Genomic DNA, 19,793 nt, shown 5'->3' on the forward strand with positions numbered 1-19,793 from the left:
GAGAGATGAGAAGCTTTTCTCATCATCATCATCCTCATCATCGTCGTCATCATTAAGCACTGTATCCCGAGAAAGTTTCCCCTGCTAAAGGGTCAAGCCAATGATCGTGGAGCTGTGATCGCCTGCTGTCCCCCAAACCTGAAGCCATGATTTTAAAAATCCTCTAAAGGTTACTTTCATTCATATGGGTTGAGCTAAAGTGGAGAAGATGGGGATGGGCCTGAAAGGACTTTTAAATAAAGTTCTGTCAGAAATCTACATGATTTATACCATAAGTACATTATATTTTATAATATAAAAGCAAAATAGAAGGTAAAACTGATTTTTGGCTACATTGATATGTGTTGCATAAAATGTCTGATGTATGAACCAGCTGTTCATTAATAAATGTACACTATGACACCTTTCACTGTTACTTAGCTTTAATACTGTAGCTTGCAGTTACAGATGCAATGCAACACTTTCACTCCATGTGGTACAGTAACAGAAATTTCACATGATAGATAAATAGATAAAAAAAGAAGATATACTGCATATAAATAAATATATGCATGCAGTATGCTAAGGTGAATGTAGAAGATTTAAAATGGAGAATTAAGTCAAAAGACAGAGCAAGAAGTCAGGAAGTCAGTAAGGGAAGTTTGGTGGTTTCTTGCGTCACAGATGTTCGCTGGGGCTGCTTCTTCTGCCGGTGGAGCAAAAAAGGTAAGGACGGTTAAGTCTAGTCTTTTTCTTATTTAGTTGCTGGTTTTTTAAACCAGCTTGGTGCCGTTGATGTTGGAGATGTTGAGGGTCATCAGCTGAGGGTTTCCTTTGCAACAAACACAGTGTAGTAAAGAAAGATTTGATCGTTGTTTGCCGCTATATGTTTGATGCAAAGGGAGAGGCAGGCCTTACATTGAGGTTGTTCATTTCCGTGCGAGGCACGATAGAAAGAGAAAGGGAGACAAAATGTAACAACATGGCCGTGTCTGATAAAAAAAGTCGAAACTTTGAGAAGTTCTTTAACGAATGGCTTGAGTGATGCATTCAGTGTTGAAAAAATGATGTTTTGTCCTGATGTTTTGTAATAAACAGATAGTAAAAGTGAGACAGATCATGAGGGTGTGGCCATGATAACACTCAAATCTCACACGACATGAAAGTAGGAACCAAAGTCAGTGGCACCGCATGCTTATCCATGGTCCTCAGATTGCACGTACATAACTGAGGTTAAATTCTATTGTACTGACACCTTTAGACTTGTGAACCAATGTCAGGATTTAGATGCTGGCTAATCAAGGTAGTTTATCGGTTGCTGGTAGTGAAAATATGGAAATTAAAGCACAGGTACTGAGATTTGAATGCAAGAGTTGTAGTCTTATGAAGAAGATAAGCATGTTTTTATCAGTATGCATTTTTAATAGATTTTTTTGTGGTGGCTATATTGACTTTATGGGCAAAAGCCAGACTTTAAAAACGATTTTTGTAAAGCTGAAAATGTATTTTTCAGCTTTTATAATATCCTGCCTGTACTTTCTGTAGATATTTGTAACGGAAACAAAGTAAAATTTATATATTTAATTAACATAGTACAGACTGGCTGTTTAGTATAAATATACCTGTACTAAACACTCAACTGTCCACATATTGTTTTTTTCACTCTTTCAGTTATTTGAAAACTATTAACAGTTACAGTGAGAATGTTACATAAACTCATCATGAACATGAATGCCATGGAATTATTAAACTTGCAGTAAATTCTTTTTAACTGTTTTATATTTTTCCTGTGGCAGAGGGATTGTAGAACATACTTCTTTAATAAAAATAAAAAAAACCTTAATAATTTGGTTTTCTTTAATAGTAATAAGTATTCTCAAATCAATTCAGGCTCAAAAGTACAGTAAACAGGAAATTTAGTTAGATGTCTCTTGGCAGGTTTCACCTTTAGCATACGTTTGTGGTATTCCTTCTTCTGTCCATGCATGTATGGATGGGGCATAGGGTTAAAGGTCTTGCTCAACGATTCAACAGTGGTGACCGCGCAGTGGTGGGGCTCAAACTCCTGACCCTCTAATCAGCAGCCCAGAGTCTCAACCACCTGACAACCATTTTCACAAATATTTGAGTCTCCAAAAGCTTAATGTTAGCCTGATTTATCTATTCCACAATTAGCTTTGACATGTGTTTGTATTCATTGTCCTGTTGGAACACTACATTTTGGTAAGTTTAAGTATCTATTTGATACTTGTCCTGAAAAATTCTATAGTAGTCCTCCTGTTTCAGCAACAGCAACAAAACATGATGCTACCACCGACATGCTTAACAACTTGTACATTGTTCTTGGGGTTAAATACCTCACCATTCAAAACATAAATAGGGTTAAAATAGTAGACTTTTACTCTATCCATGTGTTTAGCTGCAAACGTTTGAGTCATGTGTCATTTAAGGAACAGAGGCTTCTTTCTTGGACAGCAGCCTTTCAGTCCATAGTGTCAGTTTTCAGTCCATAGACGGTGTCACTGGTTTTCCATCAGCTTCCAGATCATGGCTGGTCTTTGTCTTGGTGGTTCGTGGGTTGTTCAGGACCACTCAAACCAATGTACTTTCAGTTAAGGGTGACAATTTCGGGTCTTCTTCCATACCCTGGAAAAGTGTCTACACCTCCCAGTAACTTGTGTTTATGTACAATTGTTTGAATTGACCTTAAAATCTGCATTTGTTTAGGAATGGCTCCAAGAGCCACTGGAATTATGTAAATCTACAATACCATACATAGCTGCTTGGATGTTCCCATTGTACTCTGTGTTGGTAAAACCCAATGAGTGATGTCAAACAAACTGTTTCGATGTTGGCACAGAGAGGCTACTAACTGAGGTCTATCATGGTTACTAACAGGAAGTTAATAGGAAGAGGGTTTAAACTTGGCAAATTGAAAGAAATTTTGGGACTTTCTGCACCACTGAATAAATAACTTAAGTGAGTGTATATTATTGATCCTGTGTTCATAATATATATATATATATATATATATATATATATATATATATATATATATATAATTATTATTATAATTATTATTATTTTATTCTTATTATTTTATTCTTATGCTCTATTTTTTATATGTAGGTTGTACAATCATTCTTCCCTAGAAAAAGACCAGATCAAAATTAATTAAATGCCCAATATTGCTATGAAATATGTTCATGATGTATGTATGTATGTATGTATGTATGTATGCATGCATGTATGTAATGTATGTAAATCTCTGACTGCAACTGTATATTTCCTGCTTTATTTGCACAGGCCACAAGCATCCAGCTCCAGAGCAACTGTCAATCGTTCAAAAACATCACATTTTAGTGGAATATGAAATTTACAGAGAAGTAGTACAGAATGTAGCAAAAGCACAACTGTGTGGTAAACCAGATACAAGTTTGCTAGAGGTCAGGTACAAAACGACATTTTATATTCCAACACACAGTAATCACCATGGGTGGTTTAGGTGTCACCAATCACTAAAAACACAGCAAATACAGGCACGCACACACACACACACACATACGTCTGGATGTAAGAGTGGTGGTTAAAGGGGTGCACAATGAAGAGAGGACGAAGAAAAGGAGGGAGTAAGGACAAAGTGTTTGGCTGTGACCTGGTGGAGCATTTAACGGCAACAAGTCAAGATAGTGAGTATTATTTCTGAAAATGTCATTTGTACCTAATACGTAATAAACGTATTATATAATATATTCAAATTAGTATTTTATTTGTGGAATAGAACTAAATTGTAAACTACATTTTTCCATTTACTAATTAAATGATAACAGGTTTTAGTAGGGCGGCACTGTGGCTTAGTGCTTAGTCACCTTGCACCGGAAGAGTCCGAGTTTGATTCCTGGCTAGGTGTGCATGAAGTCTGTATGTTCTTCACATGCTTGGTGGATTTCCTCTAGGTACTCCGGTTTCCTCCCAGAGTCCAAAGACATGCAGCTTAGGCTAAGGCAAATTTCCCGTAGTGTGTGTGTGCGTGTGTGTGTGTGTACCATGCAATGGATTGGCACCCTTGTGCCATAAGTCTCCTGTGATAGACTCTAGGACCCTGCGACCCTGAATACAGGTTAAAGCGGTATAGACAGTGACGATGATGAGGTTTTAGTAGAAGACTCAGACTTTTATATCGTGCTATTGGACTAACTACCTGTGTTTCTCCTCACTGTACCCCTTTTCTTTTTTCTCTGTCCTTTTTACAGTTCCTCACGTACTCCGTAGCTGCAGTATATTCATTGAAGAGCACGGTATCGTTGATGGTATCTACAGGTTGTCTGGAGTGTCATCCAACACACAGAAGCTAAGGTATGACTACATGAATTTTCTGTTTACAATATTTGATTCAAAGCTGCTGATTAAGCTTTTTGTGCTGTTTTTTTTTTCTTGCACAGGTCAGAGTTTGACAGCGAGGGGACTCCAGACTTAAATAAAGATGTGTATCTGCAGGACATTCACTGTGTCAGTTCCCTCTGTAAGGCGTATTTCAGAGAGCTGCCAAACCCACTCCTCACATACCAACTGTATGACCACTTTGCTGTGGGTATCACACTTGCACGTTAATTTCACTAATACACAACCACATATACAACCTTTAACCCTCAACCTTTTACCCTCATACGCAGAGAAGGTGTTTAAAAGTTCTCTTTTTTAGATGGTGAAACAGCTTGATCATTTGATTATTATTCCTGTCTGATCAGCTGCCATAGTTAATGAGGGATTTTATAATGACCACAAGATATACTGGACGTTTAATAATAATAATGCTTTTTGTAACCCTTAAAATAAGCAAATTAGGTTAATATTGTTTAATGTGCAGAAATTCTAAACATTTTCATAGAACATGGACATATTTATGCCATACTGATAAATTCCACTCTATGACAATATGCCTTTACATTTAGCGAAAACTGCAATCACCTACTCGTGACTATGACTAACTATTCACTAATAACATTAGTGTAACAAATGTTCAATAACAAAACTATCTCATTAACTATGGTTTTGAATTGGGGATTATTAAACAGCATTAACTCTTGTATGAGTTAACATTTTTTTTCACTACTAGCTAACAGCTACTACTAAGCATCTTAATAATATTTAACTAGCTCACATTAGTTTCAAGCAAACATGGGCAGAAGTTAAATTTTTGAGTCCCAGATTAGAAAGTAGTTAAACAGACAACATATTCTAAATAGTTTTATTTAACAGTGAAATGTGTTACATATAAATTTAGCATTACACTCTAAGCTAATATGACACAGCTAGCAACCTACTGTACCTTTGTATTACATCTGCTGCTATTATATATACTGTATATACAGCTTATTTACTGTCATTACTAAGTAATATTATAGGTAACACTAGCCGAATAATTTTTTTAGGGACATGCTAAGAAGCATGTTTTTAAATGTTTCGTAGCTTGTCCATGAGAATCACCACAGATATGCTAAGAAACATTTGCACTAAGCTAACAAAGTATACCCACAGTCCGGTTTGTATACTGTAATTGAAATCAGCCATCTAATTGGAGTTTTTAGTTTATGTTGTAAGAGATGATTAACAGGGCACCAAGTTAGCCATAAATTTAATTTAGCCAAATCCACCTATAAACATAGGTGGGAGTAAATTAGATAACTAAACAAGCAAGATGTAAAACTTTTTAATTTTGATTTCTATAATACTGTGATACTGTAAAAGATACTGTGAAGACCTACAGGTGATCTTTATGGCCAAAACATTGCCCTATTATTCAGGCCTTATTGCTGTAATATTATGGAAGTTGTAGCCACTGATACTCTTTCCATAAAAATCTATACAGTAGTTTTTATTTGTAATCGCATGTGGAAACTCAATAGGAAGCCGTGGCTGTTCAGTTAGAGGATGAAAGATTGGTGAAGATCAAGGAAGTGCTGAAAGAGCTGCCAGAGCCCCATTTCCGGTAAACACACCATCCTCACTGGTATAAACCTGAGTAAATAACCACAATAGGATAATCTGTTCAATTCTGGGTTTTATTTGTCTTTTCCTGCAGGACTCTGGAATATTTGATGAAACACTTAATCCGGATGGCTACTCATTCTAATCAGACCAACATGCATGCCAGAAATCTTGCCATTGTTTGGGCTCCGAATCTCCTCAGGTGTGTGAGTGTAAATCCTTGAAATTTTCAATAAACTTAGATTTTATGTACTAAGATTATTTTGGGGTAACCTTCAGATCGAAGGACATTGAGGCAGCTGGTTTTAACGGCACAGCGGCTTTCATGGAGGTGCGAGTCCAATCCATTGTGGTGGAATTTATTCTGACTCACGTGTCTCAACTGTTTCCTGAATCTGATCTTGACCCAGGTACACAGCAAAGTGAACTGTGTCTCCTTTTCTCCTGTCTGAAAAGTTCACTTGCAATCAGTATATGTTCCTGAAAAATTTTGTCAAAAAATATTGTTTGATCTTTTTTTTTTTACCACTACACTATTACCACAGGACTAACTAGAGAGCGCAGGAAGTCTCTCCCTTCACCATCCATACTGTCTGGTCAAGAAGACCCCTTCTTTAAGGCTTTGCCTTTTCAATATCCAGGCAACATGAGTCCTGGAGATGGTCCTCCACCAATGAGACCTTACCATGCCATCATCGATGGCACAGACAAGTAAGACTCTAACCTGTTTTCTTATTGTTTTCTACACTATATGACCAAAGGTTGGTGAACATCTAATGATCACCTGCCTGATCTTTGCATGCTGTAAACTTACAGTTTTAAAAAAAAGGGAGACCCATGCTGCGCCATAGGCCATCTAATACTCCCTCCAGTCTAACCTTACTTATGCTCTTAATCTTAAATAATAATCACATCATCCTTTAACCATGCTCCAAAATTTAGTGGAAAGCCTTCCCAGAAGAGTATAGGTTATAATAACAGAAAAAAGGGACTAAAAACTGGATGTTGGATGTTCAAAAAGCACATCAATTGTCCACAAACCTTTGGCTATATCTTGAAATTCTGTATTACATATAAAATTGAAAAGGAGTTGTTTGGTGAAATATCAAGTGTGCAATATTGTCATTACATTAATCAGCCATTGTGTGTTTGCCATCTGATGTTTGTTTCTTTAATTTTGAAGGTATAATGTATATCTGTATAATGGTCCACTCACAAACTTTTTTGTGAAATGTGGCACAGAATAAATTGCACAAATATAAAATATATATTTAAATTGCCCAAATTGGCTGCCTCCATAACTTGACAGTATGCCAATAGGGTGTTGGGGTAGCTCAGTGCTTAAGGCACCGGGCTGGTGAACAGAACATCCTAGATTCAAACCCCAGCACCACCAAGTTATCACTGTTGGGTCTAGGAGCGAGGCTCTTAATGCTCAAATGCATAATGAGATAAAAAAAAAATAAAGTCAGTCGTTCTAGATAAGAGCAAAGTATTTAGCTGACACTAAATAAGCCTAATAAATAAGCCTGTGTATTATTACAAAATGACTAAAAGTCATGGCAAATGTAATAAGCAAAACATTTTGATTTCACAATTTTCCCTGATCAACTTCTATTAACATACTACATTATATTTTTACCAACCTATTTCTCAAAGAAATACCATTTTATTTTATTACTGTAATGACAAATTACTGTACTGTACATGTTTGCATCACTGGCTATTGTTTCTTCCTTTCAGGAGAAAGGGATCACTAAAAGGCAGAAAATGGAAGTCTATCTTTAATTTAGGCGGGAGACTTCATGATCCTCGCAAAAAGAAGTATGCACCTAAAGGTACGTAACTTACAGTTCAGAAGCTTAAGGGTACTCCCCTACCTGGGTCAGCATAAATAAAAACAGTTTTAAACTATTTGGTCAGTTTTTACATCTGCACATTTCTAGACTTTTTTCCCCACACTTATCTTATCCTGTGTGTCAGCATTAACATAGGTAGTCTAGAGCAGAATAAAACAACTTTTGAATGTTTTGACCTGTTACACATTGAAGATTCTGTTGAGAGTAAAAGTAGCACCAAGTCTGGTCTCGAAATTTAAGCAGTACTGTATGCTGATCAGAGGTTTATGGTGGTGGTGTATCAGTACCATACAGAAAAAAAAAAAAAAAATCAGACTCTCTTGCTTTTGCTCACTCACTTACTTACTTACTCAGACACTCACTCAGTCCCTCCCTGAGGAGTCATGTGTGTGTTACACCTAAAAATGTATGCAAGTTATGTAATAAATAGGATTCTTGAAATATAATACTGCTGGCATGCTTGTTTCTTATTTTACTCTTTTATTTGACTTATCATTGGATTTATCTATACAGAGAAGGAGAAGACCTCTCTAAGGCCTGCTAAAAGTATGGACTCTCTGAGCTCAGGACCTTACACACAGGAAGGTACATCATATAATGCTCTACAGTATGGTTTCAGTACAATTTCTGGCCTTTTTGTGCAAAATAATTTGAACTTTTAACCTGACAGGTGACAATATACCCAGGTCTGTGTAAGAAGCGCGAGTGCTAGACAATTCCTAAAATCACATCAATGGATCGATTGTTTTTAGACGTACACTATCATTTTGATTTTTTTTATCTCCCATATCCCCTAGGGATACATAAGTTTAAGTAAAAATATTTAAAAATAGGTAACATTTTTATTTTTCCATTTTTAATATTTTTTTCAACTGTGTAAAAAAATAAAATTCTTTTTTTGATAATTGATAAATCATAACCTCTTCTTTTCATATTTTGTCATGGGTCATTTTTAGATCCGAGGCATGCTTCTCCACATCTGTCCCCCTTGGCCGTGCCCTCTGGAACCACAGAAGGTGGTGCTGCTGGGGGTGGAAGTGTGGCTAGTGGGTATGCAGTGACATACAGGCGCACGGGTGGGGCTAGTGTGAGTATGGTGAGTGGAGGGAGCGGGGCTCAGGGCACCTACCGGAGCCTGGATTCAGGGCTCGGGGCCAATGCAGACAAAACTCAGTGCCCATCTCAAGTGATGCCCAGTAGGGCAGAGCGCCGTGCAGGAATGCACATTTCTGGGCCTTTTTCAGTGACCGTTCCTCTTCATATAACCTCGGGGTTGGCGCTGGGGGTGTTACACGGAGGAAGAGCTGAGGAGGAAGAGCCGAGGCATGAGCCGGATGAGGAGGGACCCCCGAAGAAAGACAAGCACGAGAGTGCTGAAGAGAAGGAAACAGAATTGGATCAAGAGAAAGTTGAAACTGATAGGAAGACAGAAAGCGTGAACGATGACAAGGAGAACAAGACGGATAATGTGAGTGGAGGAGATGAGGAAAAAGAAGTTAAAAGAGAAGACAGTGAGCCAGTGGAAACCAGGTCGGAGGAGAGAGAAGAGCCTGAAGATGAAGGAGCACAGGGTCAGAATTTAAGTGCGGAAGAAGTGTCAAATGAGATACAACATGCCACAGACAGACCTTCACTCAGTGAAGACATGGATGGAGGAGACTACATGGGTAAGAGTATAAACTTGACCTTTTTTTCATTATAGGTATACCTCACCTATGAGAGACAAAAACAGATACAGCTTTTTGGTCTTGGCCTTGGGTCTTTTTGACAACTCTTTGATCTTGGCCATAGTGGAGGTTGAAGTATGACTGTTTGAGGTTGTGGACAGTAGTCTTTTATACTAATAACAGATACCATTAATACAGGTAACGAGTGGGGGACAGAGGAGCCTCTTAAAGAAGAAGTTACAGGTCTGTGAGAGCCAGAAATCTTGCTTGTTTGACCAAATACTTCTTTTCCACCATAATTTGCAAATAAATTCTTTAAAAATCCTACAATGTGATTTTCTGGATTTTTATTTCTTATTTTTTCTCTCTCATAGTTGTGGTATACCTATGATAAAAATGACAGGCCTCTCTCATCTTTTTAAGTGGGAGAACTTGCACAATTAGTGGCTGACTAAATACTTTTTTGCCCCACTATATATATGAAGTTATATCCATATTTTCTGTTCCCTCAGTCATGAAAGGACGAGTGTTACAGTGTTCTGAAGGAGATGATCAAAATGAGAGCCTCAGTATCCCGTGTCAGGAGGAATCATACCCTGACCATGAGCTTCCTCTGGATTTCCAGGACACTTTTGGATTCTTGGATCTGATGGACATGTCCGCCTCAAACCAGGTACAAAAGAATTTAACTTTCTGCCCTCAAATCTCTGTTAAAGGCAGAATGTTATTTATTTTTACCTTTCTAATTATATCCATAAGTCTTTTGCAATCTTATCAAGTATTGTGGTGTTTCCCAGCTAAACGAATTCTCAGTGGAGCCCCCTCCCTTTGAGATGGAAATTTATGAAGAGGAGGACGATCAGAGTCCATCACAGATCCATCCTCCTCCTGAACTCTCCTATATGAAATTGCCTGCTCACACAGGCAGGGCAATGTCAAACAAATCATGCAGCCTTCCTTATAAATGCAGTTCTTTCCAGCCAGATCTGTCCTTTTCTTCTGATGAAGACTGTTACTCAGGGCCTAGTGATGATGATGATGATAGCAGTGATTTGGACAAGGATGAATATGAGGACATGTTCTATAAAAGTCTACCTTCTGATTCCCATTTTCATGGGTTGAGTTGGACGGAACCCCAGATCATCATGTTAGACTCTGACAGCAATATAGATTCTCACAGCACGAACCAGTCTGAGTGCTTAAATCAAACTAAAACCGTGTCTGAGGACACTCAAGACTCATGCAATGAAAGTCAGTCAAATGATCTGGAAATGATAACAACTAATGCTGTTGATCAGAGTTTAAATGAAGGCGATCTCAGCCCTCTTCCTTTAGAGACAGAGCATTTAAATGTGGAGAAGAAGAACAGTGAAGACGGAGGTACAGAGAATGATGGAGAAGATAAAAGTGGCTTGGAGGAACTTGGGGACGTAAATGAGCCAACTCAAGCAGATAATGAAATGATGGAAAGTACTGACAGCAAAGATGAAACTTTCATCTGCAGGTAAGTAGCTCGCAAACAAACCCACACGCATAGTTAATGTGGCTCATTATTTTTTTAAATTGCATTTCGGAGGAAAAGTTACACATGTGCTTAGGGGGAAATAATAGATTCGAAAGATTTCTTCGCTTTTAGAAAATGTTTCAAGTAGAACCTCTTTAGAAAACAAAGGTCCTCACAAAACTTTAGAAAAACCCTTTGTATGGTATCGCATTTCCCAGTGTTTAGGCTCTATTTTACCCCTTTTCCACCAAAGTAAACCAGATGCTAGTTCATGTCTAGTGCTAGTGCTGGTTCAGAGCTGGTTTAATTTCAAACCTTCTAAGGACTGGCTTTGTTTTTCCATTAGGTTGAGAGTCATGTCATGTACATCTCTACTTTCCCAGCAATGCTATTGGCAAAAAGAAAAAAAAAAAATGTTAGCACCAAGCACAACAACAACAATGACAAACTCTCCTGGCTATCATTACTAAAAAGCATTTGAGATACCCAGTGAATACCGAGGCCATTATTTAAAGATGGTGGTCACAAACTTTTGGTTGGTCGTGATAATCCTGCCCCCAGCCCCTGACATACTGTAAACAATTCTTTGTTTCAAGCCTAGCAAAGTGTTGGTGCTGCCATGAAAACGTTGTTTTTCTTTGTGAGGACCAATGCTTTGCCTGTCCGAACTAGCTCCGAAAAGGAGTATCTAATGCCACAATAAAGTACACCTTTGTTTTGCTTAATTATATCATGAAATTATACCAAGAGTTGGCATGAAATTAATCTTGCTAAAGGAGAATACCTGTCAATGATTGCACTGGAATTACAATTAATTTTGATGGCTCTTAAAATGATTAACAGCCTCTTTAAAGGAACGTGTCTAAGGTAAATATTCTCTGTCTGACATTTTCTCGTTTATGTTTACAGTCTCACAGACAGCCATTCCACAGACGATGATACCCAGGAGGACACTTATTTCGGTCCAGACCCACCTTCTACCCCAGAGGAACCAAGCAACAATGAAACTGCTGAGATATCCTGCACAACTGATCCTGTTATCACTGAGGAACCTGCAAGTTCTGAAGCTCAACAGGAGAGTACTGCTGGTTATGTAGGCATTACCGAGAGTAAAATTATAATAGATGTGACAAGCCCTGAGTTACAAAAAACTCAAAATAAAACAGAGACAGACAACAGCTCAATGAAAGCAGAAATAATTCTAGAAGAACAGACAGATGAGAATGAAGGTGTGGTGCTGAGTGAGGAAAGGGATGTTGGTGAGAAAGGAAATGATGAGAGAGACATAAGCGAAGAAAAGGGAGAAAGTATGGAAAGTGAGCCCAGTGAGGAAGGGAAGAATGATGTAGATCCTACAAATCAAATAGACGTGGACGAGATGGGAAAAGAGAGTAAAAAAAGGGAGCAGATACATTTAGAGAATAAGAGCGAAGATGTAGATGTTGAAAAGCAGAAGGAAGACAGTGACGTAGGGGATGAAAATGATCAACAAGTGGAACAGCATGGCGCAGAGGAGGAAACTGAGGCTCAGAAAGACAATCATTTAGAAGGCGTTGCAGAACTAAAAGAGGGAAGTGTTCCTGAAGAGCTGAGTGAAGAAGATGACAGGCTTTCGGAGGATGCCGAGGAACAACAGAGCGGAAAGGAGAACGACATGACAAAAGAGGAGAATCATGAAGATCCTTCCACATCAGATCGGCAGAAACCACCGAGACCCCCGAGAATAAAGGACAGAGATAGAGGAAGAGATGCAGGACTTGGTCTAGGTGTGGGGAGAAAAATTATTATATCCAAACACAAAATGTACCAAGTGAGAGCTGTTCCTGTTGTACCACCTAAACCACAGCATTCAAAAATCACAGCTTTCAGACAACAGTTTCAAAAGAGAGACACAGAGAGACAACAGAAACCCATACAACGTACATGTCCCGAGAGACAGCGTACAGAAAGAGGGCTTCCAAAGAAAGAAACAGAAAATGAAGAGAACAGTCATGCAGAAATAGGGGACGTAGCACAAAACCATGACTGCCACAACACAGAGCAGGACAAGGAAATGGGGACAGATGGGGAGAGGCTGGAGGAAAACAATGCAAGTCAGGCAAAGAAACAGCTGAAGGACACAAAGTCATGCGATGGTTCGGAAGGGGAGATAGAACAGGGCAAAGAAGAACAAAGGCAAAGGAGTGGGACCTGGGATGGAGGGAGTTTGAGAAAGGATGGACACAAGGAAGTAGACAAGGAGGCTAAAAGAACCAACGCCATCAGTATGTGCTTTGATGAAGCTGTCGCACGGGCAACAGGAAAAAGATACAAAGAAAGGGAATGTATAGAAAAAGACAGGTTTGTTGATTTACAGTTGGAAAAAGATGAGCAGAAAGAGGGATTGAATGAAAGAAAGAATGAGGAGGAAGAAGTGAAAACTGACTGACTTTAAAATAAAAGTGTATGATTGTGTAAAATAAGATGTCTATAGCCATTATTCTTTTACAAATTCCACTTAGGCTATGTAAACAAAACAAGAATAGCAAATGTCATTTCATTCTCAAATGAAAATTTGGTGTTCAGTTGAAGTTCTAGATTATCCATTTTCATTCTAACCAAATAGCTGCACATTCAGGGTGTGCCTGTTGTTGGCACAGTTGAATACTTTTACATTTTCCCCAAAAATAATCCACATAGTAGTGTGCTGTATATCTTGTAGTCTATTGTAAAAGTTGTGTTCAAGTCAAACAGGGACTTTTTTGTTTCTCTTAAATAAAGGCATAAAAATTTACAGATGATTTCAAGCACAGTACAGAGACGAGATTCTTACCTGCAGTTAAAGGTTTTAAAGAAGGCTGTATATCTGTAAAAGACAATTTTAACCTTTGTAGTCATTCCTGTGAACATTCAGCAAGTGGATCGTCTGGTCCTCATCAGCATGCATAAGAAACGTGTCTGTCTGTAAGAACTGTACACAAAAGCATTCACAAACACCACTTGTAAATTACAGAAACTCAGCTGGAAGTTATTGAAGCATCCTCCGTACAGTCCTGAACTTGCTCTAAGCCATTTCCACATGTTTGAGCATTTAAAGGAGTTCCTGGGAGGCCAGCGTTTCAAGCATGAAGCAGGCAGAAAACTTTCTATGCTACGTTAGTGGTCCAAGCATTAGTGAAACGCTGGAATAAGTGCATTAGTGTAGCAGGGGAGTATTTAGAAAAATAAAGGGAGTTTATACTCTCATAACTGTGTTCTGTACAATCAACAGTCTCGGTTTGACTTGAACGCCGCTCGTATATGCCTGTGTACACACAGTGACTGCATGAGAACCTTAGAAAATACACTGTATAAAATATTGGGAAATATTGTACATGTACACAAAAATGAAATGAATTCAACTGTGTTTGTAATTGTGTGGAAACAATCATTGTCGTCCATTTCATGCGTAATAAAGTTTTGCAATGTTCCTTTTTACCGGTTTCCAAACTGAGTATGGATACGCTTACTACCTCACTAAAGAGTACGTCACCTATGGTTTAGGACGTACTGTTTTGACGTACTATTTAGTATGCTAGGGTGAGCCAACGAAACGTCGGTGTTTACGGAAGTGTAACGCTATTGGTCGACGTAGAGCGTGTGGAGTGACGTCACTGAAGGCGGAAGCGAACCCTTGGTGGAAACTAATGTAAACATTTTGTTAACGGAGTGGTCTTTTTTTTTTAAGATAACTGGTTTACTTTAATAGTTTCAGAGTGAATTAGATTTTTTCCTGAGTAACTCGCCAACACTAAGGCTAAAATATATATCTATAATTAACATATTGCAATAATTTTGTCTTAAAACATCGCGAAATAGACTTCGTTCCCTGAGAACAATGTCTTCTGTGGACATCCATTCCCAGCTCGCGTCTGTAATAGAAAGGTTCGCTAAGGGTGCGCTGGTAGAGATGACCAAAATCATCGATAACGACTCGGCGCTTTTACGCGCGGAGATAGCCCGGAGACAGATGGATGTCGAGGCGCTGCTGTGTAAACTGCAGTTCGCAGAGAGTGAGCTGAGGTCGGCGCGCCAGGCAGCAGCTGCTCGTCAGTCCGCTCCCAACCGCCGGTCAGTGGCTGTTCAAGTTACCATCACGGCTGCACTGCAAGGTAAGATAGACCATAATGACTCTGGAGCTGGGGATCAATCAGGGATCTTGAGTGCACAGGTGTATATCATCAGGATCGCACCTCCAGGGTCGGGGGTTCGAGTCCCACCTCGGGGTATGTGTGTGTGTGTGTGTGTGTGTGTGTGTGTGTGGAGTTTGCATGTTCTCCCCGTGCTTGGTGGGTTTCCTCTGGGTCCTCCTGTTTCCTCTTACACTCCATAAACCTGCAGATTAGGTTAATATATGTTTCTAAATTGCCCCTAGTGTGTGTGTGTGTGTGTGTGTGCGCGCGCGCGCCCTGAGATAGATTGGGACCCTGTCCAGGGTGTACCCCACCTTGTGCCCTATAGGCTCCAGGCCGCTAAGACCCTGTATACAGGATAAGTTAGACAGTTGTCTGGCGATGTCAATGCCATTGTCAATGTCAATGTCATGCATTTATTGATTCATTCATCTCCTATACTGCTTAGACATAGAAGGGTCATGAAGTACCTGGAGCCTATCCCAGAAGACTTAAGGCACAAGGCAGGGTACACCCTAGACAGGGTACCAATCCATCTCAGGGCATCTGCCTGTCTTGATCATGTGTGACTAGAGGAACTGTAACATATTACCACCTCAAACATATGCAAACATATAAGCTAAAAAATAATAATTATAAAAAACAGATCCCCCCACTCTCTAAAGTATACTATGCTTAAACACTGGTATTCTAAAGACGTGATAGAATATTTTTTTCTATCCTAATTGCAGACTATACGGAAACACACACAGATATGCACTTGGATACTTCTTCAGTGCATTCCTCCAGTGCAAAGGTAATTTTTGTTTTTGTTTTTCTTTTACTTGTTGATGCTGCTCTTTTTAAAAAAATAAAATAAAATTCCTGTTACAGAATGAGGATAGACAAGAATCGTTTCAAGTTAAAGAGGAGAGGGCAGAGTTGAAGCCATGGGACAGCGCAGATGGTAAACTGAAGATCTCCTCTCTGTATTTACCTACACCATGTTTTCCACTTATCCCTGCACTATTTATTCATTGTTCATATGAGCAGAAGCTAAAAGACATCAATTCACTTTGGCCCACTCATCTAAGATGATATCTTCCAGCTTCTGATTTACTGAACAGCAATGAGTAGGGCAGCAATCAGGACAGGGTTTGCCAGCCCTGACCTATATGATGTTTGATAGCCCATCAGTGTTGGTTTCTGATCATATCGTTGCTTAAAAATGGATAATTCAGTAATGTTACAGTGTTTACCTATGGTAATAAACTAGAGTAAAATAATGTATACATGAACACAATGCAATATTAAAAGAGCATTACTGTTTCTTTCCTCATATAGAGATAGAGGAGACTCGTGTTTGCTGGGAGGAAGAGCGACATGCATCTAACACATTAGAAGAAGGTGTGGCATCCACAGGAAATGTATTTTGGGCATCCTTATGATGTTCTCTAATGCTTTCTCTTCTTATAACTAGCATAAATGAATGTATATAATCATAGTGCATGAATAATTGTACACTGAAGCACAAAAAGCAAACAGTAAAACTGTAACAGTTTAACTACATGCATCACTCTGCGCCCGTGTTTTCCAAGTGTTAATTTGCCCTGCAAGGCGAACTTCCTTCTGAAACAAATTTGAATCCCAAATCCCTGTAACCTTTAATCATTTGGTGTTCTGAACAAGGGATTGAATAACCTAGAGCACCAGCTTTTCATTTAACTTGGAACCCGGAAGTTAACTGGGCTGATTTTCCAAAGCGGAATAAGTGCAAATAAAAAGAAAAACTTTAAAGGACATATTTACAAAACTGTCCATCCCCTAGATAATGTATTGTCCTCACCTTTTGGCTATATCGTACCAATAAGAATTTAAATCAACTTGTTAATTACACTAACTGTCGGTGGCCAGCTCCTCCAGTCGGCTTAGTTAGTTTCGCCACGTCTGGAAGGATGTGTCGCCGGTTAAATTAACAAATGAATCATAATCTGTTGATAAAAAATGTATTTGTGAAACTGTTGTATAAAAACAATATTACACTCATAACGGCTGTGATAACTTTGGCACTTGGTCTGCACCCTTGTGCCTTTGACTACATCACAGCCATGGTGATAACCAGTACAACACCAAGTCCTCTCATGTGATATTGCTTAAATAGCAGTTTAGCTAGGGTAATATGAAAAAAAGATCAGCAGCATCCTTTGTTCTGCAGGTCATAACGAAGCCAAACCCGGTGTTATTTGGGACTCGCCTGATCTAGAAGACATTACCATGAGACCTGAGGCATCACAACAAGACAGTACTAATACAGTTCACAGCACAAACACTTCCCCAAACCCAGGAGATGATAACACAGTTCACTACCAATATCAACAAATGACAGAATGCGATGCCGGGCAGCACAGACTCAGTCGTTTGAGTAACTCTAACGCTGCAGGACGTCATCCAGTCGGGGAGCAGAGAGGAGACGGGGTGGGGACGGGGGAGAAGAGCTCGCGCTGCGCTCAGTGTGGAAAAACCTTCACCACACGCTTCTATTTGAAGATCCATCAGCGCATCCACACGGGCGAGCGACCCTACACATGCCTTCAGTGCGGGAAGCGCTTTTACTGTAACTCGCACCTCATTTCGCATCAGCGCTGCCACACGGGAGAAAAGCCCTACAGCTGCGAGGAGTGCGGCAAGTCGTACTCTCATTTAAACTCACTGAAGCTGCACCAACGCAGCCACACGGAGGAGGAGGTCTGCAACTACTGGTGACTTTGAAAGCCAGATTTGGCAGATTGGGACTGTCTTTTTCTTATACACACACACATGGGTCTACCATTAACTGATTATACAATATGGCACAAAGCGTAACATGCACAATATGTTTATAGTGTATAAGCTTAACTTCTATGTGAATTTTATCTGAAAACGGATAGTTTTACGTGCTATCCAAGGTGGTCAAAGATTTACATTGTTGTGGTAATATTGTAACAGCTGATAAAAGTTTAGGCAAGAATCAAATTTTATTTCAACCTGGTCTTGACCTTCACTAATATGGAGAATGTCCTTATCTTTCACTTACATTAAATTGATTTGATAAGCCAAGGCATGTCTATGGTTTCTTTAACTGTAACCAAGATTGCAAGTACAGGAAGCATATGAGTTAACAGTTTTAAGTATTGTGTAATCTGAATTTTTTAAAATCATCTTTCTCTCTTACACACACACATACACACACACCTGCAGAATAACACTTTTACTGTACATGCTCAGAAAGCAACACTATGTCAAAAGATACGGATTGAGGTTTTCATCAATGGGCACAAGCAAATGTACAGACGGTGCTGCTTTTTTCTATGTTTTGTACACCTGCACTTTTCTCAGAGAATGCTTAGAGAAGGAAGTGGTTCAGCTTCAAGATGGATACTACGATTGTTTGTTGTTCCGCTTGTCCATTCTTACAGATAACTTTGTCAGAAATCACAAAAACATGTCTCATATCATGCATTTCTGAATAACACTTCCTCATAATCTGAGATCATACGGTTTAAACTGCTAAACTAGTGGGTACTTTACTTACTTTAGCCTCACAGCTCTAGTCTTTGCTGATTGACAGCATTTGGGCTGAGGGGGCATTTTTCTGTAGTAAATTTAGCCTGGAATGTTGAAACGGCTGTGTTTATTTTGAGTTTTAAGTTTGGTCTGTATTGATTGACAGTCAAATCACTATAAAAAAGACTTTCAATGGGGTTAAGGACAGGACAGGACTCTGAACACAGGCCATGGACAATTTATGTGTAAAAATAGTTCCTCATTCTTTGATAACCATTATTTAATTATATGAAGTCTTGTATATGCCTGTGCCATTAGAAAAGACGAAATGAGTTAATGTGATAACTTGGTCATTCAGTTTGTCAGCTGACTTCATTTTATTGCACATAGAATTGCTAAGCATAGACCTGACCAACTGAAGAAACCTGAGATCATAACACTCCCTCCAGAGGCTTGTGTATAGTGGACACATTGCATGGTGGGTGCATCGCTTTATGCGTTTCCCTTCATACCCTCATGCACTCTGAAATAAGGGTTATCTGGACTCATCAGACCACATGACCTTTTTCTGTTGATTTTAAGTCCAATCTTTATCCTCCCTATCAAAATAAAGCCTTTTTATGCAATTAGCCACACAAACCAGTGATTTTCTTATGGAAACCTCATACTTTGAGTTGATATTAACTGAGATTTACACTGTTTACTTTTTACCTTTTTGTATTTAAGTGATTAAACAGGTTACTTGACCCGGTTCCAGTCAATTTCAGCAACTCCTTAATTTTTTCCTTTGCTTGATGCAGACTAATAATTTGACCCTTTTTGCCTTACTACATCGGTCAGAGTTAAAAAGAACTCTGTAGCTGAGTCATATTAATTAAGTTATTGCTAAAATTAATTATTTATTCTTTGCCAGCCAGTGTTGTACAGGAAATTTTTGAAGAATGTGCTATTGATTGGCCTGATGGGTGGCTAGAGTTATAGTTTAACTCTGGACAAGCCAGACTAATTTAAGTACAAATAATGTCAGTCTTTACAAATGACATTTTATTACAGTTGTAAACACACTGTGACTTTAACCAGGATAATACAATAAGTGAGGCTAAATGAATAAATGAAATCTAAT

General features: G+C 38.9%; 2 protein-coding genes across 2 annotated transcripts; both read left to right on the forward strand.

Moving 5' to 3' along the window:
* The first annotated feature begins 647 nt into the window (after nt 1-647).
* On the forward strand, nt 648-14,451 carry si:dkeyp-68b7.12 (rho GTPase-activating protein 30). The gene is made up of 14 exons (XM_053486893.1): nt 648-705; nt 3,286-3,668; nt 4,233-4,335; nt 4,422-4,566; nt 5,886-5,968; nt 6,062-6,169; nt 6,247-6,377; nt 6,513-6,678; nt 7,711-7,805; nt 8,340-8,411; nt 8,783-9,493; nt 10,006-10,166; nt 10,291-10,997; nt 11,907-14,451. The coding sequence occupies exons 2-14, from the start codon at nt 3,581-3,583 to the stop codon at nt 13,423-13,425; spliced, it is 4,089 nt and encodes a 1,362-aa protein (XP_053342868.1). The 5' UTR covers nt 648-705; nt 3,286-3,580; the 3' UTR covers nt 13,426-14,451.
* A 190-nt stretch (nt 14,452-14,641) lies between these two features.
* si:dkeyp-68b7.5 (zinc finger protein 189) lies at nt 14,642-18,223 on the forward strand. Its single transcript, XM_053486789.1, has 5 exons — nt 14,642-15,127; nt 15,880-15,944; nt 16,022-16,094; nt 16,472-16,534; nt 17,343-18,223. Exons 1-5 carry the CDS (start codon nt 14,854-14,856, stop codon nt 17,888-17,890), a joined length of 1,023 nt encoding a protein of 340 aa, XP_053342764.1. The 5' UTR covers nt 14,642-14,853; the 3' UTR covers nt 17,891-18,223.
* Nucleotides 18,224-19,793: the final 1,570 nt, after the last annotated feature.

Source organism: Clarias gariepinus, chromosome 25 (assembly GCF_024256425.1).
Source record: "Clarias gariepinus isolate MV-2021 ecotype Netherlands chromosome 25, CGAR_prim_01v2, whole genome shotgun sequence".
NCBI classification, from domain to species: domain Eukaryota; kingdom Metazoa; phylum Chordata; class Actinopteri; order Siluriformes; family Clariidae; genus Clarias; species Clarias gariepinus.

Bases quoted from the DNA above. Each gene is read 5' to 3' on its own strand.
- si:dkeyp-68b7.5 (XM_053486789.1), top strand. From the start codon at position 14,854: ATGTCTTCTGTGGACATCCATTCCCAGCTCGCGTCTGTAATAGAAAGG. The intron at 15,945-16,021 runs GTAATTTTTGTT...TTCCTGTTACAG, and splicing joins TGCATTCCTCCAGTGCAAAG to AATGAGGATAGACAAGAATC. The intron at 16,535-17,342 runs GTGTGGCATCCA...TTTGTTCTGCAG, and splicing joins ATCTAACACATTAGAAGAAG to GTCATAACGAAGCCAAACCC.
- si:dkeyp-68b7.12 (XM_053486893.1), top strand. From the start codon at position 3,581: ATGAAGAGAGGACGAAGAAAAGGAGGGAGTAAGGACAAAGTGTTTGGC. The intron at 4,567-5,885 runs GTGGGTATCACA...GAAACTCAATAG, and splicing joins AACTGTATGACCACTTTGCT to GAAGCCGTGGCTGTTCAGTT. The intron at 10,998-11,906 runs GTAAGTAGCTCG...TTATGTTTACAG, and splicing joins GATGAAACTTTCATCTGCAG to TCTCACAGACAGCCATTCCA.